This window comes from Crinia signifera, chromosome 6 (assembly GCF_055691185.1).
Source record: "Crinia signifera chromosome 6, ASM5569118v1, whole genome shotgun sequence".
Lineage (NCBI taxonomy): Eukaryota > Metazoa > Chordata > Amphibia > Anura > Myobatrachidae > Crinia > Crinia signifera.
In genome coordinates this window covers 259,311,592-259,338,316 of record NC_139222.1, presented here as the reverse complement: position 1 = coordinate 259,338,316, position 26,725 = coordinate 259,311,592, and the positions used below count along the sequence as shown (strand labels likewise).

General features: G+C 45.8%; 2 protein-coding genes across 7 annotated transcripts in view; one reads left to right on the top strand and one right to left on the bottom strand.

Moving 5' to 3' along the window:
- CTBP2 (C-terminal binding protein 2) overlaps positions 1–14,018 on the top strand; it is an 84,841-nt gene extending 70,823 nt beyond the window's left edge. For all 3 annotated transcript variants that reach the window (XM_083149440.1, XM_083149441.1, XM_083149439.1), the window contains 3 exons: positions 8,324–8,441; positions 8,949–9,004; positions 13,250–14,018. In XM_083149440.1, the coding sequence (XP_083005566.1) occupies positions 8,324–8,441; positions 8,949–8,988 (158 nt within the window). In that variant the 3' untranslated portion in view covers positions 8,989–9,004; positions 13,250–14,018. The remainder of the gene's footprint in view (positions 1–8,323; positions 8,442–8,948; positions 9,005–13,249) is intronic.
- A 904-nt stretch (positions 14,019–14,922) lies between these two features.
- Positions 14,923–26,725, bottom strand: part of ZRANB1 (zinc finger RANBP2-type containing 1) — a 64,163-nt gene continuing 52,360 nt past the window's right edge. For 2 of the 4 annotated variants that reach the window (XM_083149443.1, XM_083149444.1), the window contains exons 3-10: positions 23,953–24,140; positions 23,455–23,608; positions 22,839–22,910; positions 22,558–22,756; positions 22,180–22,300; positions 20,297–20,426; positions 17,898–18,127; positions 14,923–16,100 (exon numbers count right to left, since the gene is read on the bottom strand). In XM_083149443.1, the coding sequence (XP_083005569.1) occupies positions 15,882–16,100; positions 17,898–18,127; positions 20,297–20,426; positions 22,180–22,300; positions 22,558–22,756; positions 22,839–22,910; positions 23,455–23,608; positions 23,953–24,140 (1,313 nt within the window). In that variant the 3' untranslated portion in view covers positions 14,923–15,881. The remainder of the gene's footprint in view (positions 16,101–17,897; positions 18,128–20,296; positions 20,427–22,179; positions 22,301–22,557; positions 22,757–22,838; positions 22,911–23,454; positions 23,609–23,952; positions 24,141–26,725) is intronic. The other 2 variants (XM_083149445.1, XM_083149446.1) reach the window with 2 other exon arrangements.

Genomic DNA, 26,725 nt, shown 5'->3' with positions numbered 1-26,725 from the left:
TAAAGGACACGCAGTGTGCTCAGCCTTCATTGTGCTTCCTGGAATGTACCAATATAACACAGGGAGCATTCATAGGGGCCCATTTATCAAGTAATATTTGTGGCTAAATTCCCGAAAACACCCGTTTTCGGGGTTAACTACAAATATTAAGCATTACCTAAATGTATTAAAGGGGGACCGCAACAGGAATCTCAGATCCCTGCTGCGATCTCCCCTGCAGCGCCGCCGGCCGCATCCCCCATAGGTTTCTATGGGGGATGCGAAGCTGCCCGATGTATCAACATCGGGCAGTAATCGCGCCGGCATCGCTCTATATTGATAAATGCGCCCCCAGAGTCCATTCTAGTGGTGTGTAATATGCTCCCAGTAGGGATCTATTATATCCATTCCAAGCATGTGGCAGCTGTGCTCACCGTGTGGTTACACAGTAGCTACAGAGAGTGTACGAGTATTGCACCGAAAGCCAAGTCTGAGGCAGTCACAGGTAGAAGGCCAATGGCAGACGGCATTCGGGTTATTGATCAGCACAGATCTGATGTTTCATATAAAGCAGAAGGGAAGACTGTGGTTTGTAGTTGGACAATAATATTAACCCCTTCCCGACATTTGACGTATATATACGTCATGGCCGGGATGTACTTCCCGACACATGACGTATATATACGTCATGGCTTCAAACTGTCACTGCGTCTAGAGACGCAGTGACAGAGGGACGATGTCTGCTGTCCCTGACAGCAGACATGTCCCTGCATGCCCAGGGGGGGCTGCGATGCCGCCCCCCCGTCGGCGATCGCTGTGATTGGCTGTTCAGTGTGAACAGCCAATAACAGCGTTTTCTGTGTCACCGGCGAATAACGTTCGCCGGTGACACAGGGATCGGAGGTGATTGGTGCTGTAAAGTACAGCACCAATCACCGCGGGGTGTAAGGGTGACACTGGTGTCACCCCACCTCACCCCGCCCGCCCCCAAAGGCCGTGATTGGTTCGTCGGACCGACGAACCAATCACAGCCATGGAGGGGGGGTTTAAACTAACGGTGACTGCACTGCAGACGCCATTCCGGTCTGGAATTGCGTGCAGTGCGGTCACCGTGCCTAGCTGCCGCAGTATACTGACCTGAACCTTACAAAATACTTACCTGATCACTGCCTGGATCTTGCTACTTCTTGCTTCTTGCTGTGACTTCCTGTGCTGTGTTGTGCTGTGTTGTGCTGCTGCAGTGTCATCGAGTATAGATAGAGAGAGAAAGATAGAGAGAGATAGAGAGAGATAGAGAGAGATAGAGAGATAGTGACAGATTGTGCTATATATTTTTTATATAACTGACTGCTGCCCCCCCTTTTGTGCTGATCAGTATAAATTAACTGATCAGCAACTTTTTGGGGGCGCAGGGTTTTATTTTTATATAAATACCTGTCAGTGCTGCTGCTGCAGTGTCATAGAGTGATAGATAGTGAGAGATAGAGAGATAGAGAGAGATAGAGAGAGATAGTGACAGAGAGTGCTATATTTTGTGTCTGCTGTCCCCCTTTTGTGCACCCCCAGCAACTTTTTGGGGGTGCAGGGGTTATTTTTTATATATATTACTGTCAGTGCTGCTGCTGCAGTGTCATAGAGTGATAGATAGTGAGAGATAGAGAGAGATAGAGAGAGATAGTGACAGAGAGTGATAGAGAGTGCTATATTTTGTGTCTGCTGCCCCCGCCTTTTGTGCTGATCACTATATCTGAGGTGATCAGCAACTTTTTGGGGGTGCAGAGGTTTTTTTTTTTATATATATATATACCTGTCAGTTGCTGCCAGTTGCACTGTCAGTTGCACCAAAGGTTGTGCACCTGCTGCCCCTCACTGGTAATCAGTGTCGCATCAGTGATCACCTTTTTTTTTTTTTGAGGGTGCTGTGGGGTCTTTTTTTAATTTTTTTTTTTACACACACTGTGATTTTGTGGGTGTCCTGTGGCCACTGTGCGCTGATTAGTGACGTACATCACTGATCAGCTTTTTCGGCACAGGGTTGATCTATTTTTATTTATTTTTTTGATCAAATTCCTGTTGCCTTTGAGCGCTGTTCAGTGACGGACGTTACTGACCAACATCTGTGCTCAATTTTTGGCGCAGGACCTTTTTTTTTTTTTTTTAACCCCTTCAATTTTTTTTTTTTTTTTAACCCCTTCAATTTTTTTTTTTTTTATTGGGATCAAATTCCTGTATAAAGTATTTTTTTTTTTCTGCACTACATACACACTACACACTACATACCCCCCTGGGTTGAAATAAAGTTTGTACCCCCCCCTACACTATACACGTGTTGAAACATTTCACTACCAGAAACACAAAAATAAAAATGGCATCCCAAATGTCATCCCAGTCATCCAGAAGAATGTATTCAGCGGAGGAGGCATATGCCATGCTTGCCTCTGACTCTGACACAGCCAGTGATGCAAGCAGGGAATTTGAAGGCTTCGTCTTAAGCTCCTCTTCCTCCTCTGGTGATGAGGGACCCCCTCAAAGACGCCCCCGTAGAGCAGCTGAGACCCCCCCCCAATAATTGATCTCGTATGGACCCCACCACCAGACAATTTTGAGCCCCAGGTTCCTGAGTTTTTGGCCATGCCAGGAATCCAATTTGATTCCACAGGTCTCAGAGAAATTGACTTTTTCAAATTATTTTTCTCTGATGATTTTATAAATTTAATGGTGGACCAAACTAATTTATATGCCCAGCAGTTCATTGCTCAAAACCCCACGTCATCATTTGCTAGGTGGACCCCTGTAGATGCAGTAGAGATGATGACGTTTTGGGGTCTGGTGTTTCATATGGGCATAGTAAAAAAGCCAGAAATTAGGCAATATTGGAGTACAGATGTTCTGTACAGCACCCCATTTTACCGTATGGCCATGACTCGGGCTCGTTTTGAGATGATCCTTAAATTTTTGCATTACAATGATAATGCACAGTGCCCACCCAGAGATGATCCCACCTTTGACCGGCTATTCAAAGTCAGGCCGGTCATTGATCATTTCAGTGCCAAATTTTAAGAGATGTACATCCCTGAAAAATGTATTTGTATCGACGAGTCCCTTATACATTTTAAAGGAAGGGTTAAATTCCGCCAGTACCTTCCCAGTAAGAGGGCAAGGTATGGCATAAAAATGTATAAGCTGTGTGAAAGCACCTCAGGGTACACCCACAGGTTTAGGGTATATGAAGGGAAGGATTCAAGAATTGAACCGCCAGAATGCCCCCCCTCCCTTGTAGGTGTTAGTGGAAAAATTGTCTGGGATTTAGTGCACCCCTTCCTGGATAAAGGTTATCACCTCTATGTGGATAACTTTTACACTAGCATCCCCCTGTTTAAGGCCCTTGGTTCAAGAGGTACAGCAGCTTGCGGTACTGTGCGTAAGAACCAAAGAGGCCTCCCAAAAACGCACATTGCCCAAGTAATGAGAAGGGGTGAAAGCAGGGGAATATGCACCGAAAATATGTTGTTGGTCAAATATAAGGACAAGAGGGATGTCCTTATACTGACAACAATTCATGGAGACAGTACCACCTCCGTCCCTGTACGAGGTACCAGTACCCACACCTCAAAACCTATTTGTATCCTGGATTACAATAGGTACATGGGCGGAGTGGATCTTTCAGATCAGGTACTGAAGCCGTACAGTGCCCTGCGGAAAACAAAAATCTGGTACAAGAAGCTGGCCGTGTATATCATCCAGATGGCACTGTATAACGCTTACGTGCTATTCCGTTCTACCAGCCAGAGGGGGACATTTATGCACTTTCAAGAGGAAGTCATAAAGGGCCTAATATTTGGGAACCAGCAGGCAGAGGGCCCCAGTACTTCTAGTACTGGCCCCCGTATTGTACCAGGGCAGCATTTTCCTAACGAAATCCCCTCCACTGCAAGAAAGGGCAGGACACAAAAAAGGTGCAAAGTTTGCTATAAAAAGGGAATAAGAAAGGAAACTATTTTCCACTGTGAAACTTGCCCCGACAAACCCGGCCTATGTATAAAGGAGTGTTTTAAAATATACCACACATCTATGGATTATTAGGTTCATCATTTCACCGTGCTTCGGGGGTCTTGCTAATGCCACATAGCACCCACCATTCATTCCACCAGAATCTGAGCTGCAAAATCCAAAAATCACTCCTTCCCTTCTGAGTCCTGGCACTTTTTGGTCACACATGAGGCATTGCCGTACTCGGGAGAAATTGGGGCACAGATTTTGGGGTGCTTTTTCTCCTTCATACCTTCTGAAAATGAAAAATTTTGAGCCAGAACTGCATTTTTGTGTAAAAAAATTTAATTTTTCATTTTCACTGCCCAGTTGTATCAAAATTGGTGAAACCCCTGGGGGTTTGAAATGTACACTATACCCCTAGATGAATTCCCTGAGGGGTGTAGTTTGCAAAATGGGGTCACTTGTGGGGGGCTTCCACTGTATTGGTGCTTTGGGGGTCTTGCTAATGCGACATAGCACCCACCAACATTCCACCAGAATCTGAGCTGCAAAATCCAAAAATCACTCCTTCCCTTCTGAGTCCTGCCATGCACCCAAATGGTATTTTTTGGTCACATGTGAGACATTGCCGTACTCGGGAGAAATTGGGGCACAGATTTTGGGGTGCTTTTTCTCCTTCATTCCTTGTGAAAATGAAAAATTTTGATCCAGAACTGCATTTTTGTGTAAAAAATGTAATTTTTCATTTGCACAGCCCAGTTGTATCAAAATTGGTGAAACCCCTGGGGGTTTGAAATGTACACTATACCCCTAGATGAATTCCCTGAGGGGTGTAGTTTGCAAAATGGGGTCACTTGTGGGGGGGTTCCACTGTATTGGTGCTTGGGGGGTCTTGCTAATGCGACATAGCACCCACCAACATTCCACCAGAATCTGAGCTGCAAAATCCAAAAATCACTCCTTCCCTTCTGAGTCCTGCCATGCACCCAAATGGTATTTTTTGGTCACATGTGAGACATTGCCGTACTCGGGAGAAATTGGGGCACAGATTTTGGGGTGCTTTTTCTCCTTCATTCCTTGTGAAAATGAAAAATTTTGAGCCAGAACTGCATTTTTGTGTAAAAAATGTAATTTTTCATTTGCACAGCCCAGTTGTATCAAAATTGGTGAAACCCCTGGGGGTTTGAAATGTACACTATACCCCTAGATGAATTCCCTGAGGGGTGTAGTTTGCAAAATGGGGTCACTTGTGGGGGGGTTCCACTGTATTGGTGCTTGGGGGGTCTTGCTAATGCGACATAGCACCCACCAATATTCCACCAGAATCTGAGCTGCAAAATCCAAAAATCACTCCTTCCCTTCTGAGTCCTGCCATGCACCCAAATGGTATTTTTTGGTCACTTGTGAGACATTGCCGTACTCGGGAGAAATTGGGGCACAGATTTTGGGGTGCTTTTTCTCCTTCATTCCTTGTGAAAATGAAAAATTTTGAGCCAGAACTGCATTTTTGTGTAAAAAATGTAATTTTTCATTTGCACAGCCCAGTTGTATCAAAATTGGTGAAACCCCTGGGGGTTTGAAATGTACACTATACCCCTAGATGAATTCCCTGAGGGGTGTAGTTTGCAAAATGGGGTCACTTGTGGGGGGGTTCCACTGTATTGGTGCTTGGGGGGTCTTGCTAATGCGACATAGCACCCACCAACATTCCACCAGAATCTGAGCTGTAAAATCCAAAAATCACTCCTTCCCTTCTGAGTCCTGCCATGCACCCAAATGGTATTTTTTGGTCACATGTGAGACATTGCCGTACTCGGGAGAAATTGGGGCACAGATTTTGGGGTGCTTTTTCTCCTTCATTCCTTGTGAAAATGAAAAATTTTGAGCCAGAACTGCATTTTTGTGTAAAAAATGTAATTTTTCATTTGCACAGCCCAGTTGTATCAAAATTGGTGAAACCCCTGGGGGTTTGAAATGTACACTATACCCCTAGATGAATTCCCTGAGGGGTGTAGTTTGCAAAATGGGGTCACTTGTGGGGGGGTTCCACTGTATTGGTGCTTGGGGGGTCTTGCTAATGCGACATAGCACCCACCAACATTCCACCAGAATCTGAGCTGCAAAATCCAAAAATCACTCCTTCCCTTCTGAGTCCTGCCATGCACCCAAATGGTATTTTTTGGTCACATGGGAGACATTGCCGTACTCGGGAGAAATTGGGGCACAGATTTTGGGGTGCTTTTTCTCCTTCATTCCTTGTGAAAATGAAAAATTTTGAGCCAGAACTGCATTTTTGTGTAAAAAATGTAATTTTTCATTTGCACAGCCCAGTTGTATCAAAATTGGTGAAACCCCTGGGGGTTTGAAATGTACACTATACCCCTAGATGAATTCCCTGAGGGGTGTAGTTTGCAAAATGGGGTCACTTGTGGGGGGGTTCCACTGTATTGGTGCTTGGGGGGTCTTGCTAATGCGACATAGCACCCACCAACATTCCACCAGAATCTGAGCTGCAAAATCCAAAAATCACTCCTTCCCTTCTGAGTCCTGCCATGCACCCAAATGGTATTTTTTGGTCACATGTGAGGCATTGCCGTACTCGGGAGAAATTAGGGCACAGATTTTGGGGTGCTTTGTCTCCTTCATTCCTTGTGAAAATGAAAAATTTTGAGCCAGAACTGCATTTTTGTGTAAAAAATTTAATTTTTCATTTTCACTGCCCAGTTGTACCACAATTGGTGAAACCCCTGGGGGTTTGAAATGTACACTATACCCCTAGATGAATTCCCTGAGGGGTGTAGTTTGCAAAATGGGGTCACTTGTGGGGGGGTTCCTAAATTTTAGCATCTTATAGTGCCTAGAAACCTACATGGTGCCTAAAAAATAATCTCATAAAAAGGAGGCTCCAAAATCAAGTAGGTGCTCCTTCTATTATGAAGCCTGTGGTTTGGTCAACGTGCACACTAGGGCCACATATAGGATATTTATGAAAACAAAAGAATTGGGGGAATCAATTTTTAGTCACATTTCTCTAGTAAAATCTACTGTGTTCCTTAGAAAAATGTATTAAAATTGCAAATCTGCAAAAAAAATGAAATTTTGAAATTTCACCTACACTTTGTTTTAATTCCTGTGAAACACCTAAAGGGTTAACAAACTTCCAAAATGCTGTTTTGAATACTGTGAGGGGTGCAGTTTTTGAAATGGCATCATTTATGGGGGTGTCTCACATACAAGTCCCTCAAAGTCACATCAGAACTGAACTGGTCCCTAAAAAAATCAGTGTTTGAAATTTTCTTGAAAATTTGAGAATTTGCTATTCATATTGTAAGCCTCCTAGTGTCCAAAAAAATTAAAAGGAAGTTGAAATAATGATGGAAACATAAAGTAGACATATGGTCTATGTTAGTTATTAACTATTTTGAGTGGTATGAATATTTGTCTCACAAGCAGAAAATTTAACATTTTGCAAATTGCTAAATTTTCCATTTTTTTACAACATTTTGGTATTTTTCACAAAAAAACACAGACTGTATCGACCAAAATTTACCACTAATTTGAAGTACAATGTGTCACGAAAAAACAATCTCAAAATCACTGGGATAAGTAAAAGCAAAAAAAAAGTTATCCCCACTTAAGTGATACATGTCAGATTTGAAAAAAAGGGCTCTGTCAGGAAGGCAAAAACTGGCTCTGTCAGGAAGGGGTTAAGGGCTGGTTTCGCTTCTACCAACAATATAATAAACTGCCCTCACAGCGCCCTCCAAGGGGGACATATAGTGCGGCATATCCAGGATCTGAGCACTGCTGAGCCGGTGTCCTCCCATTGTGACATAACATTGGGGGGATGCTGGCGGTGACACAACGTATCTTTTAAGTCATCTTATACATTAGTACATATAGGTGAGAGGTCTGTGCTGCCAGCGGCTCTCCTTCTTGAGCAGGGGTGGCCAAACCAGTCCTCGAGATCTACCAACGGTCCATGTTTTCCAGGTTTCCTAGCTGGTGCACAGCTGTAGTCATTACTAACTGTCACATTTTAAAACCTGCTGCATTCAATCCTACTATAGATCCACAGGTTGCCTGGAAAACATGCACCGTTGGTAGGTCTTGAGGACAGGTTTGGCCACCCCTGTTCTAGAGAGTGGCTATAAGCAGATGCTTGTAATAGCAACTGCCAGTAGAGAAATTGGACAGGCCTAAAATTGCCTGTTAGGGGTCTGTGATCATTATTGCGTGTACCTTAACTATATCCTGTTACCATTACTGTTATCATTGCTAGTCTATGGGAAGTAGCAGATAGTCAAACAAGTCAAATACAACACATGACAAGTTGTGATGTCTCTTAAAGGACGGATTCCAGATAGCCTCAGAAACTGTGTGAACAAAGAATTTTTAGTGGCAGCAACGCAGTGGCCGACCATGGAGGCTCCAGGGACCAATGTGGAGCTGAATGGCGCCACCTACAGGTGAGAAGCCAATTTATAGTATCTCAGTCATATACTGCACTGGTATCTAGATGGCTGATTGATAGTTGACTTAGCGACATTGTTTATACAGTAGGTCGACGCCATATGGTCGACATGGACACTCGGGGGAAAAAAAAAGTGACTTACTTTGACCTTTTTCCAGTGTCAACCTTGTGTATGTTGACTTTTATGGTGTCAATCTAATATGCTACACCCCTGCACGATGGATTTTGTTTTTATCAAATGAGTACCTGGTGTGACAGACTGACTATAGCAGGCATGTCCAACCTGCGGCCCTCCAGCTGTTGTGAAACACATCCCAGCATGCCTTGCCATAGTTTTAGCATTCCCTAATATCAAAACTGTGGCAAGGCATTCTGGGATGTGTAGTTTCACAACAGCTGGAGGGCCGCAGGTTAGACATGCCTGGACTAAAGCATTATACAGCTGCCAGCTGGGTAATGTCCAGGGCTTGTTATCATTACTGCCATCTTTCCTTTGTTACAGATCTGTGTGTGTGCAGCCAATCCAGGGAGAGAAACGCTGATCACTGCCTCCAGCATGTAAGTTCTCCACATCCGTCCTGTTGTTACATCGGGTCTCCCTCATTACCCAGCAGGAGTGTGAGCCTGTGTTGGGATTATATGTAGCTACGGCTGACACCCGCCCACCGCATTGTGTTGGGGTTCTAACAGATTCTCAGACCTGGCGGCTGTATCATTTATTGTCTCCAAGAAGGACAAGTGGGCTATTCCCTAATCGTGACTGTGATACATGCCCCCCATGCTTCCTCTGTGCTGCTGTGGGGAGAGGGACGCTATAATAAGTTTGCTCTGAGAAGAGTTTCACTATAAGTTTTGTTACTTTATAGTGAGTCTTGTTATTATAAGGCATATTGCAGGAACAGTCAGCCCCCTACACTACTCGGATCACGTCTTTTACTGATTACCACCCTAGCCTGGAGTTTAATCTCTGTTCACTGTATTATAGGGCATGGATTCTCAAACTCGGTCCCCAGGACCCCACACAGTGCATGTTTTGCAGTTCTCCTCACAGAAGCAAGTGAAATAATCAGCTCCACTTGTGGCTCTTTTAAAATGTGTAATGAGTGCACCTGCCGGGGGACTGGGAAAACGTGATCTGTGTGTGGGGTCCTGAGGACCAAGTTTGAGAACCCCTGTTACAGGGCAATTGTAATATGGGGAAACATACCCATGACCAATACTCCTCCCCATCTATGAGTATGCAGCCCCACACTAGTTACTAAATACAACAATATATAAAACAAAAAAATATATATTTAGTCGCTCATATATTCTGTTCCGAGAAGATTTTTCTTTTCTAGGTTCCAATAGGAGACCATGGACCTTATGATCGGTGATACACTCCCATGTGAATTCGCAGAGGAGTGCAATGTATTTCTTCTGCGCATGTGCATACACCGGGGTATATTCAATGGTCTTTGGCGAGCCGTCACAGCGCACGGGTCATTATTCAACTGACCCCTCTGCACTCGCCATTTACACCTCGCTGGGTGACAAGGCTTGCAGCTAGCTGCAGCGGGCTCACTGCATTCGTGACGAACCTCACCGTTCAGTAGAATCCTCGCTGATGGTGAAGAGTCCACCGGAACGTTGAATAGGGTAAGCACCAGATGCGGGGGTTACACAGCGAGGATGGTTTGTTTTCGCCTACCCTTGCTGCAGAAACCCCCTGCCAGCAGCATTGAATACCACCGTGAATCGGCCATGGAGAATAGAGTGTTTGCCAGGCGGTCGCGCAAAACAGTGCTGGTAGGGGGCATGTGGCAGCGGGTCAGGGGATATACCCATGGGAATGCCCAGCATTTCATGGGCGTTCCCATGGTAATGACCTGATGACGCAAGTGCCAGGGATGTCAGCTGCCCGCCCTATCCTCCTACAGGACACACGCAAGGCTAAGACACCTGAGAGTGTCTTAGTTTTGTGTGTACGCTCCACATCATTCGATGGTCGGTGACCATCGAATGATGTAGGTGTTGCCCCCCTAGGCTGCCAATGGATGTTTATAGAAAACATCCAATCGCAGCCGTGCGGGCGAATTTGCCATGCAAAGGGAACTGGCGGCGATGCAAGCGGCGGGCTTAAAATCGCACGCAGCGCTGCAAACTTCTTTTGTGTATGTGTATATATATATGTATATATATATGTATATATGTGTGTGTGTGTTCCACGATAATTCTCGGATGCTTTACCTAATTGTCTTCAAACTTTACACACTACATTATCATCTTAATGGACAATCTAAGTTCGAAGATGGGTTTAAGCGGACAACCCCAAAAGGGTGCTGACATAAGGGTCCATGCTATTTTCTCCATTTTGACATCTCGTTGGAAAGCTTAAGACCGTCTGAATACAACCAAGGCAAAAGAAGGGTGTGGTTAATGGGAGGGTGCATAGCCACACCCCTGTAAAAAAAAAAAAAAAAAGCTAATGCACAGGCCTTTCTTACCCGCTCAGCACAAGGCATTGAGCAGCGTGGGCTGGGAAGAGAGGCTGTGCTGCTGCGGCAGCCTCTACCTTCTACTCCCACTGCCTGGTCTCTGCAGCAGGTGAGGAGGGAGCGCGGGAGACCCGAGAGAAAGGTACCCACTTCTCCCCTCCTCTCAACAGCACTGAATACAACACACCAGACAGATTCCCTCAAGTGGACCCTTCAGTGGTGGGTTTTCCTGGGGTAGGACAAACCTACTCAGGCATCTTCACTTGACAAAACTTTTGAGAAGGGCATAAGCACAAACTTTCGCCCGTTTGAGCTTATGGGGTATGTAAACTCTTGATCAGGGTAATTTGAGTAGTTACTGTTGTCATTATGGTTTAAAAAGAGTAAACACAGTTGTGTGACAATAGATGGCTTCACCAAACCACTAACCATGGGTGTGGTATGGGATCCCGACTGCCCAGAGTCAGACAGCATGGCGAGTGCAAAAAAAAGCCCCTTGCGGGCTCGCTACGCGAGTCACCTATTCTATTCTCCCTCTATGGGGGTCGTGGACCCCCATGAGGGAAAATAGCAGGTGGCCGTCGGGCACCCGGCTGTCGGCGTTTTGACAGTCGGGATCCCGACGTCGGGTAAATGATTGTCGGGAACCCGTCCGGCACCCCTAACCATGAGTGAGAGAAAAGCTTGTGCGACAAATGGCCAGAAAATCACTAATTCTGCTAGGATATGTAAACTTATGAGCACAACTGGATGTATGCATCTACCTACTGCCCTCACCTCTCCTATATCTAGGGTTAGGTGACCACAGTGTTTAATGTATTCTAAACCGCTTGTGTGATTGTTATTTAGATTACATAAATAAGAATTGGCCCTTTTTCCAATTCCTGTACTTGGTAAGTCAATCACATCTATTGTTCTTTCCAGCACTCGTGTAAAGTCGTTATTAAACCAGATACTGTATGAAATCCCGACAAGGTCAAAATACCGACATATAGAATGTGCAGGTGGAACTGTCAACATGGCTTTGGGTTGACAGGTCATGAGGGATTTTTTTCACTTTTTTTTTTTACCCGAATGTCGACACAGTCGACATGGACACAGTTGGAGGTGAACCGCATCGCTCGCTATGCTTTGGACACTATTTTATTCTCCCACCACGCCCTAGTGGATGGTAGGGCATGAAATACCGCCTGTCGGGTCAAAAAACAGTGAATATAAAAGTCATGTTAACAGTTTCACCTGTACATTCTATATGTCGGTATTTTGACCTTGTCAGGATTTTAAATGTCGGAATTTTGTCCTTGTCGGGATTTTAAATGTTGGGATTTTGTCCTTGTCGGTATTACAACCCATTCGGGATTTTGACTGCATCCCAATAAACCAGCTCAGATACAGCACAGCTTGCCAGTACTGAGCTGTGACTGGAAAGCCAGTAAGTGTAGAGGAGCATACACACAGCATGATTTTGGCTATGGACAATTTTGAGAATGAGATTTTCCTTAAAACTCCCCGGAGCCCAGAACCACCAATATGGACTATAAACATTGTGACTGACTATACTATGCACTGGATTGTACACTACCTAATCAAAACCTTGCAGAATTCACAGCTCATTATGAAGAACTGGCGTAAACTACACAATATGTGGGGCAGTTGGACCAGAGATCCAACACTGCCCTGTGAATGCTATTATTCTATGTACCAGGAATAGTTTCAGGTCTTGAAGAATATTGGGCCATAAGCAGCCCATACACATCCCGATGCAGGCGTGCGTTGTGGGCTTCAGTAGCAGGGATCACATTGCATTGCATTGCCTGTGCATGCGTTTTGCATGCAATGCAATGAAAACTAAGTACAAAAAGTATGTGCAAGCACTTACTTTTTGTACTGTGCGATGAGGTGCCGCGGGAGCGAGCACCTCAAAGCACAGAACGCACAGCCCGGCATCGCAGCGTGTATGGGCTGCTTTATTCAGATCTGATCGCAGTACAACTTTGTTCTCAAAATGGGCAAAACCATGTACACTGCAGGTGGGGTAGATGTAACATGTGCAGAGTGTTCAATTGGGGTGGGGTGTGTTGAAACTGAAATCTAAAAATTGCAGTGTAAAAATAATGCAGCCAGTATTTACCCTGCACAGAAACAAAATAACACACAAATCTAACTCTCTGCACATGTTAAATCTGCCCCACCTGCAGTGCAGCATGGTTGTGCCCATTTTGACAACAAATTTGTACTGCAATCAGATCTGAATAAGGGCCATTGTTACCACCTCTGTAAAAGCAGAAGATGAACCTGCTAATGGGTGTTGTCCTTTTCTCTGCAGATTCCTTACTGGCCTTTGCCAGCTCTCCTGCAGTCACATAAGGAATAATTCATTACCACTCATCCCTCAGTGCCCATTCTACCCAGCAGCCTCTAACCACACAGGCTGCTCTGCAATCCAATCCAAAGGAAGAAGCTTGGTTCACGAGAGGCCAGTGACGGACAAAAAGAGCCTAAGAACATGCAGCAAGTCGGGCCAACAGTGCAGCTAGATCTGGAGTGGTCAGAAGACCCAGCAACCAGCCAGTGTAACCACACAACCATGGAAACTACACCTCCGAAAGCACACAACAGGGATAAGGAACATTGTGTGAGCAGCACCTGTCCGCTTTACGCCTAACGCACTGCTGTCCTTGTCCCTTTGGGGACACTCGGTGCAAACTCCAGGAGGGACCAATATATCAAATCCAGGAACATTCTCTCTCTTCTTCCCCCCCCCCCCCCCCCCCCCCGGACCACCTTCTCTAGCAGTCACCAGACTGAATGGAATCATTTGTTGTGATGTTTGTCTCTCGTCTGTCCATCTGCTCCACTGGCTCAGGAAATCTAATGTCTATATACAAAATAACTGTATTTTCTAACACTGAATTCCACTCTGTTATTTTTTTATTACTTTACGTTGTTCCTGTTACATTGACGTAGACTGGCTGTAGTATTGCACTTAATGTTCTGTGTGTTCTGAACTGCGGTTTAATTTTTGAAATGGACAAATTCAGGCATCAGAGACTGCTCCAGACACTTTGAAGTAAAATAAAGAAAGGAAAAAAAAAAAGATATGGTCACAGTATTAGTCCTGAGAGAACTTTCTGCGCAGTCTTGTGTGGTATTAATTAAGATGGGGGAGACTATCTCTCTCCAAGTGCTAAGCAAGCACCATTGGTCATGTTAAGGGCCTACACTGCTTAGCAATCTGAGCAATGAAGATCACTCAGCGCTGCACAGTGATGTACCAGCGCTGAGCGATCGGTCAGGGCTAGTGTTCTACAGTGAGAACACTGGCCCTGACCGGCGATCTGACTAGATTTATCCAGCATGCTGGATATTAATTAAGTGTCATGTAGGACTGCGTAACGCTATGGGCTATTTCACACGCTCCGGCTCCCGCCGGGCGGCGAAATCCCGCACGGCCAGGAAGCCGTGCCGCGCACAGTAGTTAATAATGGACACAAATGTGTCCATTCTCAAGGGACGCCGGCGCCGCCGGATCCCACCACTGGAAGGGCGGGTGCGGGCTGTGGCCATCCCCTCCATTGTAAACTACTGTGTGCGGCATGGCTTCCTGGCCGTGCGGGATTTCGCCACCCAGCAGAAGCCGGAGCTAGTGAAATAGCCCTAGGGCCCCTACACACATCGATGTAGGGGCATTTCTAAGCAATATGGCACCCTGAAATCGCCCCATGTATATATACATACAAATACAACCTGTAAAGTGACAGTTACTAACTGATTGGTTGGTACTTTCTCTGTACCCAAACTTTGATATAACTCCCTTAAAGGATACAAGAATAGAATATTATGTAATAAAGGGACACATTCCCAGTATACCTCCTACTCTCCCATGTTCTGCAGATAGAGCCTTCACTACACCCCAGTAAAATAAAAAAGGACCATTGGATTTGGGCGCAGAGAAGGTCAAAGAATAACCAACGACAGTAACCACAATGCAAGGAAAAGTTCACAGCAAGATGATGTATTTGTGTCACATTCGCAATCAAGTTCAAGCTGGCAAACTGCACACAATCGCTTTAGAACCTAATTCCTGCGTGTGAGGAGAAGGAGGATAATAAGTGTTTTCGAACAAATAAATATATAAAGTTTTCAGGGGGGAAAAAAAAATTATAATAAAAAAAAAAACATAACAGGTGACACGGGATAAGACCGCACTCAGGGTGCGCGAAAAAGTATCCCCAGGTCTTCTCCATACACTCCTTAACTATTTCATTACCACTATTTCATTATTTTGTAAAAGGAAAATTAAAATGGTTTCGGTCTGACACCTGAGACCAATCATTGCTTGTGCAGGTGGCAGGTCACATACAGTGTTCTTACCACTTGTGTATAGAATCCTAAAAATTAAGTATCTTTAACCCTTTTATTGCTCGAGACAGCCACAAGCCATATGTGTGTGTATGTGTAACTGTGCAATATACTCTTGGCCTGTCTAGTAATGCCAGGGTTAAACATCAAGTGAGGGGCAGTTTAAAACAAAGTAGTGAAAAATGAAAATAAAGCTTTGCAATAAAAAAAAAAAAAAAGGGAGGGCAGGAACTAGGGGCAAAGCAAAACATGACCAGCCCATTGCTCTGATGGGTTTTGATCATGGTTTTTTTTCTTTTTAACCTTCAAAAGTCCACTCTCCCCTGCTGCACAACACATGCATTATACGCCAAGATTTACAACCCAGAGTAGTAGGGAGAGACAGAATGAAAAACAAAACAGTGTCCAGTCCTGGTAACATAAGGATGTTTTCATCGGAGCTACAGGTGCGGTTTCCCGGGACTGGGTGGGCTGGATCATTCCTCCCCGCGTCAGGCCTCAAGCAGATGAGGCAGGGTCCCATTACCTCAGGTCCCAGTAATGACACACAGTGTGTGTGTGTTTGTGTGGATCAGCCATTACTCCAGAGGATCTTCTCACTCGTCCTCATCTTCCTCGTCCTCCTCTCCATCCGAAAGCGCCGTGCATGGGCGAATCTGACGGTAGCCATCCAGCCACTTTTCCACCATTTGTGTCACTAGTGGGTGGTTACGGCGGCGGGAGCTTTTCTGCATGGCTACCAAGACCCCGCCTTCAGTCACACAACAGTCCAACCATTCGCGCAGGAGCTTCTCCTGCTGGTCCTCATTGCCAAGCTAAACAGCAAAAAAACAGCGTCAGTAATCTTGGGACAGGAAAGAATTACATACAGTACCCCCCCACCCCACCCACTAGGAGAACCTTCCCATGGTCTAAGTCAGGGATGGGGAAACTTCGGCCCTCCTGCTGCTGTTCAACTACATATCCCAGCATGCCATGTAACAGTTTTAGCATGGTCAAATAGCGAAACTGCAGCAGGGCATCTTGGGATGTGTAGGTCAACACCTGAAGGGCCGAAGGTTCCCATCACTGGTCTAAGTAAAGTTATTTCTATAGAACATATTGCAACATAATAATATTTGAAGCAATTATGTGTTTACTAGATAAATGGTGGATCAATATATGTGTGGTGCAATTCTTCTTGGACCTGAGCTTACTACATAATAGAGCAGCTGAAATCAGCTTAATTATACAAACCTTAAATCAGACATATGGACAACTTATCTCTTCATAGTAGTTCCAATAACCATTGCAAGCTATACGCTTAAGAACATGAATGATTGAGGAATTGCCTGAAGCAGTTACAAGATAACACAGAAGAGATGATACAGCCCCATGCACGGAGCACTGCTGAGAAGATTAATGTGGACACCTCAGCAGCAGCTTCTGGCTGCCAGTTTAATTACAGGACAACCTCTGTGAAGCTGGTCGATGCCCTGCGGAACAGCTGATGACCTGAATACTTGCGAAAGATATTAACAGCACTTATGGAGCCTGATACAGGGATGTACGCAATGCTGATAAATGACGCAGTTTAGCAATTGCTGGTTGACTGGTACCCTGGCCGTGCTGCTCACAGTGAGGAGGTACAGAGATTGCGGCAAAAGCGCAGGCATGTCGGGAAAGTTTTCAAAGGCATGCCTCAGAATATAACTGCAGTCCCATACACAGAAACTGTGGTGCTTGTATCGCCACTCTTGCCGCCATTCTACACAACCATAGCGTTACTCAAATGGTTGATTACAAATTGATTTGCACCACCGCTACATGTTGGTATGCAGTTTCTGGTATTTGCAAAGCGGCCAGATAGCAGTATAGGTTTGTGGTGGCCCATGGGAAGGTCCCACGCTCTGTACTGGAACCTTAGGAATGTTTGAAACCCACCTGATGTGGTCAACTGGCTGTTAGTTTTTTTGGCCAAAACATATGGGCACCTCTATGTTAGAAACTTCTGCTCGATCGAGAAACAGCAGGCGGGATTCAATGTCCCGCCTGCAGCGGGACAAGAAGGGGTGTGTCCGGGATCTGCGGCCAGGAAGAGGCAAGCTGCGGTCGGAAGTGTGTCACTTCCTGGCCGTTCTCGGCAGAATGAGCCAGACTGCTTGTGAAGGCGGACTTGGAGGCAGGGAAGTCAGCATTGAATAGAGCCCCTTAGTGTCTTAAGCAGTGGTAGCCAACTCCAGTCCTCGAGAGCTATCAACAGTTCACATTTTCCAGACAACCTGCTGCTGCGAAGGTGCACTCGTTACTCACTGACACATTTTAAAAGATCCACAGGTGGAGGTAATTACTTCACTTGTGAATCTGTGAGGAGATCTGGAAAACATGCACTGTTGGTAGCTCTCGAGGACTGGAGTTGGCTACCCCAGGTCTAAAGCATACACCGGCGTCTTTCTTTTTTTCTATGGGATCATAGCTGTAAATGTCTTAGTATACATCTCTAAATCAGGCCAATCGCCAAGTATTTGGTTGTTTGGCCCTGTGATACAGCCTCCACGCATCCTGAGACACATACGCTACACAATCACAAAAACGGTGACAGTACTATATGCAGTGCGCGACACCAGACTCACCTCTTGCGCAGACAGGAAGTGTGTGTGCAGGAGTTTCCTCTCACTGTCCACCAGTGGCAGAAACGTAACCGTTACATCGTCATCGGTGTTTAGGTTTGCGCCGGCCCCGCGATTGTCATAGCCGTCATTCTCCATGGCGACCAAGGCGGAGAAGTGGCCCCTTGTGTAGCCCAAGGCGATAGGGCTTTTCCAGCAGAAGCTTTGCTCCCAGAGAAGCGGTAAGTACACTCCTGATGAAGAAAGCACAGAGGTCACCTACAGCACAGCCGTGACGCCTCCCACCTGGAATGACCACAAAACACTCCGTACATAAAGATCACATGATCTTATAAACCCTCCAATTGATACAAGTCCTCTGCAGGCAGCCAGTATGGACACTGAATAAATATCCGTCTGTTCTGCTCCCCGGCACATCACCCCCGCAGAGGACTGTTTTACAAGTTGTATTACTTAACCTACATAATGGCTGAAGAGACATCGGCCCTATGGCACTCTGCACATGGATTAATCCTGCCGCTTGGCCACACAGCTTTTGTCTATACGAACTATTTCTATATACTGGCTTTCTTTCCTAGGAGCCATGCATTTATTTATTTATTTTAGTAGCATGAAGGAATAAGGGGTTTTATTTACTATGGTGTGGGATTTTAGAAGAGAAGATGTTGTCCATAGGAACCAGATTCCACTTCTCTGTTATCTAGTACCTTTTAGAAGAGAATAGCAAGATTAGGATGGGGTTTCTATGGGCAATATTGCCACTTATTAAGACCCCGCACTTTAGGGATAGATAGAGATATAGATTTTATTTATAAAGAGCCGCACAAACAGTGCACAATAGAACAGTACAGGGAGGAATTTACTGTAATGTTAAGTTATAATAAAATAGAGTACAGATAACAAAGAGCACCACAATTCAATACACAATACAGCTTAGATGGAAGTAGCAGGAGAGAGTTGTAAGTGAAATGTGGCGAGAGGGCCCTGCTCTGAGGAGCAAACATCCTAGTGGGAAGGGGTGACCGACCGATGATGTAAAGGGGAAAGCAAGCAGGAGGTGGTCTGAAGGCAGGCAGAGATGGTCCAGGCAGGAGGCTGGGGGTTGGAGGAGCAGCCACAGGACTGGGGGCCTTATTCTGGTTCACTTCTTCTGGCAAATTCCTTCGTAGATGGACAAAACCATGTGCACTGCAGGGGGGCAGATGTAGAATTAGATTTGGGTGAGTTATTTTGTTTCTGTGCAGGGAAAATACTGGCTGCTTTATTTTTACACTGCAATGTAGATCTCACTTTGAAGTAAAACCCCACCTGAATCTAACTCTCTCTGCACAAGTGACATCTACCCCACCTGCAGTGCACATGGTTTTGTCCATCTAAGAAGGAATTTGCCAGGAGTGAACTAGAATAAGGCCCTAGGTTATGCAGTGGAAGGGTATGCTTTAACCCCTTCAGTGGTGGGTTTTGCTGGGGCAGGACAAACCTACCAGGTTTGTCATGGACCAGAAATACTCACCACTCAACTGCATGCCCCTAGAGGTGGTGCACAGCACTGGCGCACACCTCCTCCTGTTCCGGGAGAGTCCGCTCCTGCAGCCCAGCTCAGCCAGGAAAATTTCCAGGCATACCACTGAAGTGGTTAATGAATAGGTGAGTTTTCAGTGCCTGTTTGAAGCTCGGGAAGAGTCTAATGGACCGAGAGAACGCATTCTACTGAAGGGGCACACCACAGGCAAAATCTTAAACTCAAGTATGTGAGGCAGTGATCAGGGTAGAGGAAAGGCAACGGTAATCGACCGACCGTAAAGAGGGGGGGTTTATGAAGGCAGACGAGATTGGAGATTTATGGAGATGTGGAATTATGGAGATGTGGAATTAGAGAAGGCCTTGTGGGGAACACAACTTCAACACAGGTGATTTTTCTTTATAAAACAAAAAAACATAAAGGCCAGTTTATCAGTGAATGTATTTGCAATGCAATATTAGTGCGCAGTGCACAGCGACCTTGTAAGGTGGGGTTCTAGGGGATCCCTCTGCCAGCTGAAAATGCCAAGTGTAAGCCATAGATACAGCTACATGTGGCAGCATCGCATCCGCTGCAGCTGCCAGTTGGAACGGCGGGATCACCGCAGATACTGTAACAGAGATATCTGCTCCAGCCCCTCCGTCATACATTCTGGTAATACTTATTTGCAGCTATATGTTTTCGGGGAAATGGCAGAAATATGGTTGGATAAATGGGCTCCTTAATATCTTGGAGACTATAAGAAAATAAATGGACAGCAAAGTAGATTTAAAGCTACAGATTACAAACCGTAAGAGGGTATATGCATAACACACTGCAGGATTTGGGTCCCTGTATACAGAGTACACTGCCACAGACAGACCGCACAGGTTGGTGGTACCTTGAAAGCGAGTGTAGCCCAAAGTCTCGCCGCGGAAGCTCTTGTAATATTTCACTCCATATACTATGATTGGTCTTCTAAGAATATGCGCAAGAACGAAGATGTGCGTCTGTTCCAGGCTGGCCCCTGGCTAGGACACAAGAAGAAAATACCCAACGTAAGAGGGGCAGGCAGCTCTGTAACCTAGGACCGGTGTTATTACCCTCTCGGGAAACAATGTATGTTCTACATATACTCATTACAATTCTGGTTAATTGTCAAGGGGTAACATTCTGTAAATGGCTGATAATACAGCAAATAGAAACAACATCACAACACTGTCATTCTGTGAGACTGTACTAGCTATAGACACCATATTGTTTCCGCTGCTCTTCTTTCTGTAGATCTGGGGAGATATATCAAAGATTGGTTGGTAGTTTCTCTATCAGCTTCTGACATTTTACAGGCGGTGCTACAAAAATGACATAACCCGATTGGTTGGTACAAGATTTGATGCATCTCCCCCTTGGTGAGCTAACTATACCACTCTCCACCACCGCCTCTAGGGCAGGAGAGCTTTGTGTGTTACCAGCATAGAAGAGATTGCGGAGAGTGGAATAGATTGTTCAAGGTTATATTAAGACCAATAGGCCAACCGAAGAGCTCAAACAAACAAAAACAATTCATGCCACGCCTCCTGCAACCTACTCTGGCCTGGCTCCCTTGCACACCACGTTGTCTTGGACAATCATTACACGGTCTCCTAGTGTCCTATAGGATTCAAATCAATTTCCTCCCAACTCTGACCTGCTCTCTTGCCATACTCATTAGCACGCAATTGAGCTTATGACCTGCACCGGATTACCAGCTTCTATGGAAAACGGTGAGAGATTGTGCTACACACACAATATGCCCACACAGACTGATAGGACTGCTTACAAGTAATGGGCGGTCAAAAATAACAACTACATACATCTAATATATCCAGGGCCGGCGCCACCACTAGGCAAATCTAGGCATTTGCCTAGGGCGCTGGCCACTGGAGGGCGGCATTTCGCCCCCCCCCCCCCCCACCCGTGCCGCGGTGGTACCTGTCCTGCGGCTGTGTATATAAATTTTCTTGAGGCGGCGGCAGCGGGGGGTCCCTGCAGTCAAGAAATAACGAGCGCTATCCGCCTGGCTACGCGGAAGTGCTTCTGTTGTGGAAACACTGGCCGCACGCTGATTGGCTGAGATTCAGCCAATCAGCGTGCGCCGTGCGGCCAGTGTTTTCACAACAGAAGAGCTTCCGCGTAGCCAGGCGGATAGCGCTCGTTATTTCTTGACTGCAGGGACCCCCCCGCTGCCGCCGCCGCAAGCTTTATATACACAGCCGCAGGACAGGTACACCCCCCCCCCCACCGGCACCGGGGCGCCCCCACCCCGACTCGCCTGGGGCGCTCCGGTGCCTTGCACCGGCCCTGAATATATCTTTTGTATTAGACTTCTTTTACATGGTAAGTGTGCCACAGAAGAAGCAATATCTTGAAGCCTTACGAAACAGGACGGCATTGCAGAATAAACCCAGTCCTGACCTTACAGGTGGGAGTGCAGGAGCAAGCGCAGAATTTGGGATATGTAACACTTCCTACTATAAGACTAGTCACATTCCTGCTGTACTCATTCTGTAGGAGTGTGATACATTCATGCAGCATGTGTCAGCAGCAGGCGGCACTGGGAGAACGTGTATATGGATGCATCCGTCATATAATAAAGTAACATTTGTACTGTAACTGCCCAACCTGTCTACTCCCGCAGTAAGGCAGTGCTGTGATGAGTGGTAAAGTCACAGGTGGTGGCCAGGATACTTGCTGCCTGGTGAGGTTCCTTGTCCATACGTTATAGCAACGGCCTCTACTGCTTACCTGGCTTGCAAGTGACAGAATAAAAGCCCAGTCTTCCTGCCACTGTTCCTCTCTTAGAGAGAAATGTAATCCAAAGCTCTGGGAGTACCAAGACTCCCACTCCTTCCAGCGGCTGTAAAACCTGCACAGAGAAGGCACAGATAGTCAGAAACAACAGGGGGGGGCGATTATTCCACTGTAACTGCAGACACCTGTGGGACTCGTGTCACACTAGTCCTGTAACCGTAAGCAATTGTGACGAGCCACCACAAGGGGGCAGCAGTTACGAAGTTCCTGGCAGAAAGAATACAACGCTGACCACGCGTCACCGTACAAGAATGCAAAACGACCAATTGTATAAAGCAAAACAAAGGCCTCCAGGGTTCATGGTACATTTACCAGTGGGAGCAGTCGTGGAGGCTGTCATGTAGAGCCTTCCTTAGCACCGAGTCTTTGTCATAGATACCCCAGGTGGCTTGTAGTACAGAGTCCAGCAGGCAGTCACCTGCTGTGCGGTTCCAAAGTGCATAAAGTCTGCTGTCCAGACGGGTCCCCAGCTCCAGCGACCAATTAATAATAGGAGATTCCTCCTCCAACTCTGAGAAGTGGAGAGAAAGGTGTTGGGTGTGGCAGAACAGAGCTAGATGTGATGGGGGAATCATGCAGCTGCTGGCCCTTACCTTTCTGCACATCCCGGTCCAGGACTTCATCAAACAGCTTCTCCTGAACAGGAGGTGGCAGGTCCTCTATGTCTGCAGAGATAAAAGCCACAGGGTCAACTCAGGTAGGGAGCTGTGCTCTATAGCCAAGCAGGGGGGTGTCCCATTATATGTGAAATGGAGCAATCATATAGAAGAGTCTCTTGTGGTGTACACAATCACATACAATAATGCATCAGAAAATCAATGTGAACCACACATATGTTTGGATCTAATCACTGGAGACCACAGAGTACCATTATAGAACACAATGCCTCGTTGATTTCAAAAGGAACTTTGCAATAAAGTTGTGTTTCATTCCCCCTGCTAGGTCTTAGGAACAGTCCGACTGGGACCTTTGCAAACCCAGCTTACTGCTCATTCGCTGGGCAGCATTAACTTGCAAAACAGAAAAGAGTGCTGATTGGACGACAGGGCAGCTATGCAAATCAGGGCGTGAGTAAGTTACTAATAGTGCGGCATTCTTACACCATTTCCTATTGAAGGGGTGGGATGTAACAATCCCATTTGCCCAGCGTCCCACTGTAGGTAGGCATCGGGCATGCTTCCAGCAGTGTTATACGGGTTTGGTACCCACCTGCAGGTAGACTGAAAGTCACCAGATCTGCCAGGAAGTAACATGCAAAGTCTCCCTTCCTCTGGTGCATGGAAGCTGCAATCTCCCTGCGGATTTGCTCGGTAAGCTCAGGGCAGACCATGGCCGGGATACATTTGGCTGCATGCTGAGACACCTAGGAGAATTAAAACCAATTTTGAGACAAGAATACAAAGCGTTTGCCCTGAGGAAACCTAGAACATTATGCTTATACTGGGAATACATTCTTCAGAAGGGCTCTTACTCCAACAGCTGCAATGCATAAGTAATGCTGTACATTGGGAGCGTTTCATGAAATATTTAGCACATAATAAATATTGATACGTATTTACATAAAACTGTGTAAAGGGAAAGCTGGGCACAGTTTGCGGCCATTAGGAATAACGTGGCCGCGGGGCTCTGAGAAAGAAGGTACAGTACAGACGCCAGGGGTGGTATGTGAGTGCAGGGAGGAACGGCGAGACAACCCTGGCTGCTCACTTCTGTCAGAAGTATGGCCAGCATGTCCTGCCTCTGGAAGCGAATAGACAGGTGCACCAGAGTGTAACCCACATCAAAGGCCGACGGACGGTTCAAAAGACTAACTTCATCGGCAGAGAGCTGACGGGCGATGTCTCCTCCTGACGTCTTGTACGCTTCCACGGCTGACAGATCGCCCTCCACAACACCTGCAAGACAAGATGCACAATGGTCAGGACCCAGAATCCGTACATAGCCTTGTCTGGGGGCGGCTGACCCGTAGAGGTATTATTACACAGTATTACCAATCCTGCCACCAGCAGCTGTCACTACAATGATTGCTCAATGCATCGCAATGGCAAATAAAAGGACATTAGGTGCAAGTTCATTTCATGATCGGCTACAGGTCTCAAGTGACTATTTACAAAGTTCATCAAAAGCATTACTCACTTAGTGGTACATATTGCCAGTGCCCAGCACCCTGCCTGTCATAGAAGCAGAATGGAGACTCCATAGAAGAACCTTCTTAGAATGGCTGTCTCAGCAGGTGACACATGTACTATGGGCTGACCAAATACTCAGCAGAACACAGACTACCGAGGTGATGTCACTGCAAAGCCAAGCATATTACTTGGTGCAGGGCCGCAACTGGGGGAGGGGCAGGATGTGATACCCATATATGCACGTTGGACCCTTTACCCCGTACTCTTCGGTCTTAGCAATCATTTCAGGGTATTTTATTTATTACCAATTATTTATATAGATGTTCCGCAGCGCTTCACAGAGAATAAAATTGGCTGTCGGGAGATTAAGCTTTCAGGCTTTGCCGACAACATTCGCCTTTACTTTGCCAATGCTGAACAGTCTTTACCTCAAATAAATACTCAATTGGATCAACCTGCTGAGCACAATTTTAGGATTAGAAGTCAATGCGGACAAATGAATGGACCAACTACTCAACCCCATTGGGCCAGGCAATTCTCAGTCAATAGGATAAAAATCAAATTCCGTACATAGGAATAGTCCTCCTTTGCCATCCGGCAGACTTAAGTGGCCTACACACATAGAGAGTGAGAGTCATATTCTAAGCCAGTGGTGTGTCAAACTCATGGCCCTCCAGCTGTTGTAATACTACACATACCAGCATGCCCTGCCACAGATTTTATATAATTTATTGCTAAAACCGTGGCAGGGCATGCTGGGAGGTGTAGTTCCACAACAGCTGGAGGGCCATGAGTTTGACACCACTGTTCTAAGCGACCTCACTAGATAATTTAGAAAATGCCCCTGCATAACTCAGTGTGTAGGGGCATGGCGATAGCGGCGTGCGGCAACACGCATCGCTATCACCACAGCGATTAGTATCCAGCAGGCTGGATGAATCTAGTTACATCACTGGCCCCGACAGATCACTAAGCGCTGACAAATCAATGTGTGCCGAGCAATATTGCTGAGCGTTCTAGCATCGCTCAGCAGGGTCACGGTGTGTGAAGGTGTGTACTCTGTCTGAAGGCAGAGGGAGAGCGGATCTGTGGAAAATCCATAGCAATCCCCTTTCTACTGTATCCAGTTCAATCACTTCCAGCAATCTTAACAAAAAACAGATGTTCACCAAATAATGCATGGCTTAGTAAATGTATTTGGAATATCTTTACAAGGAAACTTATCCAGCCAAATTTTAATGGAGGCATGCTGTACATTTCCCGGACCTTGTTACACATAATCACGCAGCCATCCAACGACACTTGTGCGATTGGCTCCTTAAAAACATTTGTGTATATACCAATATTTCTTTGGAATAAGGTTTGTTGGGGATATGGATTTAATACGTTTGCTTCACCTACATGACCAGGAACTCTCAGATACTTTAACTTTTGTGGACGACTAGGAAACTACGGAGCTGGTCTCAATGCATATCGGTCTTTACATCTCCCTCATTCATAATCCTAACTTCATATATGGAATGGCTGATCACACCTTCACAACGTGGAGATTGGGACGGTTGAATTTCATGGGGCAAATTTACTAAGCCAGGATGTTGCCCATAGCAACCAGATTCTACTTTATTTAACACCTTCTGGAAAACAATAGATAGCATCTGATTGGTTGCTTGGGCAACATCCCATTTTCAATCCATTTTCGTAAATGTACCCCTAGGTCTCTAGTGTCCACCGACAATGATCGTTTCTGCAAATGCTACGGTTAGTCCTGACCCTTTGGTTTTCTTACTAGTACATTTCTATCAGTCTCCTGTCTGGAGACGTTTTTCAGAACAGAATTCGGAGAACTCATTAAACTGGCTTTTAACATATCCAGAACCTATTCATAAAGCAATATCACGCCACTATGCATTGAATCGGGAGGAAGAGACCGAATTGGAAACTTTCGCACGATCAACCCAATGTGTAGAAAAAGGCCCAAATCACACTAGTGTATGGGCACCTTAAGACATCACTGTTGCCATTGAGTTCAGCAGGAAGGGATACAATACTTGAAGGTTGGTTAGATAGTTGTGAATAAAGAGACACTAGAGGAATGCTTTGACTATTATGGGAACCAGACATAATTCCCCTTTCACTTCAGACCAAAAAAACAAATACATTATATCCTTAAAAAACACAACTTTGTTTCTCACTAGACCGGCAGTACGGGAATTCATAGATACATAAGTATCACTTTCCTCTCTGGTTCCTATACCAATGGACCAGCAACCAGTACTGGGTACTACGGATCTTTCTATCTTCTTGTATTAACTAAAGGTAAACAGTAGGACATGGCTAATGTAAATGCTGAT